The sequence below is a fragment of the Piliocolobus tephrosceles genome, chromosome 9 (assembly GCF_002776525.5).
Source record: "Piliocolobus tephrosceles isolate RC106 chromosome 9, ASM277652v3, whole genome shotgun sequence".
Taxonomy (NCBI): domain Eukaryota; kingdom Metazoa; phylum Chordata; class Mammalia; order Primates; family Cercopithecidae; genus Piliocolobus; species Piliocolobus tephrosceles.
In genome coordinates this window covers 46,881,200-46,887,389 of record NC_045442.1, presented here as the reverse complement: position 1 = coordinate 46,887,389, position 6,190 = coordinate 46,881,200, and the positions used below count along the sequence as shown (strand labels likewise).

General features: G+C 33.3%; 1 protein-coding gene across 2 annotated transcripts in view; it reads left to right on the top strand.

Annotated features, from left to right (window-relative positions):
- Positions 1 to 225: 225 nt before the first annotated feature.
- Positions 226 to 6,190, top strand: part of A1CF (APOBEC1 complementation factor) — a 61,260-nt gene continuing 55,295 nt past the window's right edge. For both annotated transcript variants that reach the window (XM_023225175.2, XM_023225174.2), the window contains exon 1: positions 226 to 328. In XM_023225175.2, the coding sequence (XP_023080943.1) occupies positions 230 to 328 (99 nt within the window). In that variant the 5' untranslated portion in view covers positions 226 to 229. The remainder of the gene's footprint in view (positions 329 to 6,190) is intronic.

The following is a 6,190-nucleotide window of genomic DNA, read 5'->3' as shown; positions in this document are numbered from 1 at the left end:
TTGCGCATTTTTAAAAGTTTTTTTCAGAGTACATTTACACGGCCTTGTTTGTATACTACTCTTAGTTGCTCTAACTTTGATGACTCATTTACAGAGAATATTTCCTAAAGATGTCCTTCATAAAAAGGAGAAGTTTGGACTTGACAACAGTAATTTACTTAATTTATCTTAAATTTGGTTTCAGTGAGCAACCCTAATTAACCTGATTTTTTGCTGATAATCACTCTCAATGGAATCAAATCACAAATCCGGGGATGGATTGAGCGGCACCCAGAAGGAAGCAGCCCTCCGCGCACTGGTCCAGCGCACAGGATATAGCTTGGTCCAGGTAGGAACTTCTTGTGAAATCTGCTGAGACTCACCACTGAATTTGCACAGTGGTGGGAATAATAGTGGTCCTAAGATGCAAAATGGGAATGGTCAGTTACATAGCTCTTTAAAGAAATGTCCCTTTCTAAAAGAGAAGGAAATTGCAACATTTCTGTTTTGTAGATGACCCTGAATGTAACCTTCTTTCTACTCTAAGTTATCAGTTCAACCTTAACTTGCCACAGAATCAGTGTCCACAGTTATAGAGACTATCACAAAAAGGCAGCTAGAATTTGCCACCCAACGCTGTGAAGTAGAACCACATTGGTGTTTCAGGAATCAGCAGAAAATAAACTACAGCAGGAATCAGGCTTAGTTTCCAGAGAGATCACTGCACACGTAAGACTTCTAGATGTGGGATCCAAGGAATGAACGTTTTGTGTCTAGCTGCTGAAGTTTATTTTCTCAGAACACTTGCTCATCCAGTCTAGGATATGTAATACTAACTTCTCTCCATGTTCAGCGTTTTGTAAAAGGAAAAAAGAAAACACTACAATCTTAAAACTGTCTATTTATAGACACTATATTTTAGAAATTATCTGTATATTATTATCTTTATGATATCTTCTTTTAGAGAACTAAAATGCATTAAAAATGTAGTGTTAGATACATATATAAAAATGTTGCTTTTCTACAGTAGGACAAAGTATTTTAATTTCTCACCTATTTTCTTTCACTTACATACTTTCCCAACTTAACCAAATCTAGATACTACTATGAATTCAAATGTCATGTGTGATTAGCAATAAAATATACAGTAGTGTCCTTGCATTAGATGCTCCTTTGTCAGTTGCAAATTTTACATTTTATTTATTTATTTATTTATTTATTTAGTTTTGAGACAGAGTCTCGCTCTGTCACCCAGGCTGGAGTGCAGTGGCACCATCTTGGCTCACTGCAAGCTCCGCCTCCTGGGTTCACTCCATTCTCCTGCCTCAGCCTCTGGAGTAACTGGGACTACAGGCACCCGCCACCACGCCTGGCTAATTTGTGTGTGTGTGTGTGTGTATATATCCATATACATGTGTGTGTGTGTGTGTATATATACGTGTGTGTGTGTGTGTGTGTGTATATATATATATATTTTTTTTAGTAGAGACGGGGTTTCACTGTGTTAGCCAGGATGGTCTCGATCTCCTGACCTTGTGATCCATCTGCCTCGGCCTCCCAAAGTGCTGGGATTATAGGCGTGAGGCACCGCTCCCGGCCAAAATGTACATTTATTTTTAATTAATTTTTATAAATCACAGCATGCTTTGTTAGACATAATAATAAAGTTATTTTCTTCATCCTAATTAAGAGTGTTAGTCTTTTTTAAGATTTCAAAAAGTTTCTATTATTTCATAGTTGACTTTTTGAAGTTTCATTTAAGTCAATGGAGATACTGACATATTAGTTTTTTTAATATTTAAAAGTCAAATTATTTTAGGCTCATTAATAAACTTTTGAAAAAAGGGTTTTCTTTCTTTTTGCAATTAACACTTTCATAAATGTTATAAAAACAAGAATGTTTTTGAATCTTTTTAAAATTTTGAACTTCTTGATATTAGAAATATTTGTGCAAAGACAGTGGAAATAGAAAGCATTTCAACCCTTTCAAACAGCAATCTGTTAATATTTATATATAAGAGTGTTCCCTTTCTGGAACTGTATTTTTAATGACCCATAATATAAGATAGAAATATGTATAAATCTGTCTAGGGTGAGATTAGCTGTAATGCATATCACAAACTTAAATGTATAAATATAAGAAAATTATTAAGTGAACTATGAATGTATAATTGTTATACTCAATAAGCAGAATTTATGAAAAATAATCCTAAAACAATATAAATTGTCAATTACATTAAATTCAATTCTGGGTACTGGTTCTTCCTTTTCCCCCAGATGAAATTCAGGTTAAGTCTCATAACTTTTCTGATAACGTTCAGGTAATAAAAGATCCTTCATTAAAAAAACTGACATTTTTTCATATTGATGTTATTCCAAACTAGATTGTTTGGAATCTAGTTTGGAATAATAGTAAAGACATAAAATCATTGAAAGTTACAGTTATTTCCCTTTCCCAAGTATGTCAGAGTGGAGGATAATTTCTTTTCTGTTTTTCTGCACTGTGTTTTCCTCTTTTAACACCAGTTTGGTAACTACAATTTCTGACTCCTGATGGAAGCAGAAGGGAGAAATAAAAGCAAAGGAAATGATGAAGGAAAGTTTTTACTGAGCTACCTTCATTGGGTTCTTGGGCCTGACAGGTATCGAAGCTTGTGAGATTCTTTGTAGGATCCTCAGACACCCAGCCATCTGCTCCGTTCTCTTTGATATTTGAAGCAGCCCTCATGGAGAGGATGGAAGATAATCATTAATTCCTACATGTGGCCAAACTCTGGTCCCCTGGAAACACACATTCCCTGGAATGTGGAAACACCTAGCAAAATCTGGAAACACCCCTGGAAACACCCAGCAAAATCTGGAAGTTGAGGTGACACAAAGCAACCACCTCTCCTTGCCAACAACAAAGCTGCAGGCCAACCCATTGTTCACAGTGAGAGATTTCAGAACTGAGTTAGACCTACCAGCTTAGTGTGTTCCCCAAACACAAAGGCAGGGAATACACATCAAGCTGTCTAAGTGGTTTCTCCTGCTTTAGGCAAAATGATAGGCGCCTCCCAATCCCTCCCACTTAGGGGGAACTAAGACTCACAACACAACAGCAGTTGTCTCCAAATATCTTTGTGTAAATTCTAAAACTCCTTTCAAACTCTCCAATCTCTTTTCTAAGCTTAGGGTGTAGGGTGATAGTTAACAATAGAAAAATAATTTCCCGCTACCTTCTCATCCTGCTTGGTGTTCTAGTCACTTGGTTTCGTACCTAAACCAGAGGCCAGAGTTAATGATAATTTATTACATATTTCAAAATAGCTAGAAGAGAAGATTTGAAATGTTCCCAACACAAATAAATGTTTGACGTGAAGGATATCCTATACCCTGATTTGATCCTTACCTCATTTGATCATTACATATTGTATGCATGTATTAAAATATCACACATGGACTCCTTAAATGTGTAAAATCATTATGCATCCATTTTAAAAGTCCAATTCCATCTTAAAATCTTGTTACAGATGAAATACTATTCAGTTACTAACAGTAATCATATAAAAAATTCTGAAGGGCAATTGTAACACATTACTGTTAGAGCTATGAAGAAAGCTTGCAAATAATTTTTTTGAAAAGAGACCCAAATAACAATGGAGATAATCTTACTCCATTAAAAAATTTTACTCCATTGTAAGGTCAAGTGTTATGATTTAAGGACATTTATCTGATACAGAAAATAATGATATGTATAATTTAAAATATTTACATATAAAATACTCCTAAAATATATGGCCAATCTTTATTTTACTTTGATCTTATCTATTCAATAATATTCAGAAAATGTTTATAATAATGACTTAGACCACCAGTTAATTGTAATAATAATAATAATAATAATAACAAAAAATATTCTAACTGCTTTGTGTATACTAACTCATCTAGTCCTTACTATACCCTGTGTGGTAACTACTATGTTTATTCCCAATTTCCTGATGAAGAAAACAAGGCACAAACAATTTAAATAACTTGTGAGATGAAGATTCTGTTGTTATTGACCAAAATTTTTGGTTAGACTCAGAAAACTAAGATTTGTTATAATGTTGTCATAATGTGACTTTTAAGATTGCAATTTTAGAGATCAGCATGCTAGAGCATATGAAAAACATTTTTTTGGAACCTAAACTTTGTAACATGATTCACTTTAAGTAGTATCCATTAGCAGCGTGACTGTTGAATCAGAAGTGCTTCAATAATGTAGAAGCCTAATGTTCCAAAAGCTAGTTATCTATACGTAAGTCCTCTAATCAAAATGTAAATACCTATATAATTCAATCATTTTGAATGAATTGAAGAATGCCTCCTGATTTTGGCTACAGAGTATGGAAAATTATCCAAGACTTTAAATCAGAAGGCCTATAATCTAATCTAGTCCCTAGGGCATATGAGTTGTATGATCTTGAATAAGTCCCTTAACATCTCCAGGCCATAATCTCCTGGAAGATCAGCTAGGCAATACCCAACTATTTGTCCAAGATTTTTGTGATTCTAGTATCTTCTGAATCTAGTCACTGGTTAGCACACTGGACTATTCAGTCAAAAGGGTAGTCTAAATATGTAAAAACACAACTTCAAACTCTTTGTAACTTAGGGAAAATCCTTTAGTCTTACTAATACTTCAGCCTTCCTACTCTGGATTATACAAAAGATTAATATGATTATCCAAAAAGAAAGAAAGGCAACATTAAGAACATCAAGTTTACTTTTTTAAAAAGTTTTTGTACAAAAATTAAGATAAAGAAACATCCTAATACAATCCAAGAAGCATACCCATAAAATGATAGTTTAGAATTTTATAAATTAGGGTTTGAAGGATTTACTTTTGCTGTATCTTTGCAGTCTCTGATATTGAATGCTGAATATTTGCAGAACAAGAATTCAAAAAACAGAGGGTGATGAATTTGTGCTCTCTTATCACTAGCAGGACAAATACAGCTATCAAAAATAGAATTTTGTGAGTTACTTAATAACGTGACCCAGGCTTTTATGTAGCAACTGATGCAATCATGCCCACTTCTAAGGGTTTGGAAATATGCTTTGTGAGCTCTTTTTGAAATAATTAAATATCTTTGGATATTGATGGCTGAAGTTTTTATCAAAGTACTTTAGAGAATAAAAGAGACATAATGCAGTACCCCGCATATAGTAAGTATTCAATACATACTCTTGATGAAAATTGTGTAATGTTACTAAGTTAAACTTTAAGCTTCATAATTGTATTATGCCTTGTAAAAATATTTTTAAAGAAAGTATGCTACAATATTAACATGTAGCATACAGTCTTTGTCTCTGGGTAATGGAATTATGTATGGGAATACTTTTCTTTACTTTTTTATTCTTAACTGTACTTACAAATTTCAAAAGCTAGCATATACCTCTTTGATAGCTAAAGACAAAAAAAAAATCACATTATGATGAGCCTTTTCTCAAGAACGCATTAATGATGTGGGTCATAAACCCCGTCTCTACTAAAAAGAAATATATATATATATATATATACACACACACACACACACACATACACACAAATTAGCCAGGCGTGGTGGTGGGTGCCTGTAGTCCCAGGGGGGACTATGGGGCCATAAAATGTACCAACAGGACCCTCTTCAATGTGATTTTGCCTTTAGTCTCTTCCAAAGTTTTTGTTGCCTGAGCACAACAAACAGTGCTGTAGGGAATATTCATTTTTAAATTGTATATAAAATGATTATCTATTTTGTATAGTTCGTTCACCTTCACATCTTGTTAAAATCAGTGACTTCATGTTGGTAAAAATCTGTTTTTAGTCTGGAATTTAGAAAGCAGAATTTATTTGGCTTAATATACTGTAGAAGTTGGCATTATTCCTATTAGTTATTTTCTACAATTTTTACAAGGTGTATGCAACATGAATGCCAGATATAATGTTCCTAAAGTATGAAGAGTAATAAAAATTGTGATATAAAGACTAAATGAGTTGTGGAAATTTTGTAGAGATGTAGAATTAGAAACAAAGACAGGAAAAGCTAGGATATGAACATAATATTCAAATATTAATTTAGCTTTATCACCATACAGCCTAGTGTTTCTCAAAATATATCAGGATGATATTAGGTAGTTTATAGGTCAATATTTCTTATTTTAATAATTATGCATTTATTTTAATGTACATTAGAAAAAGCATAAT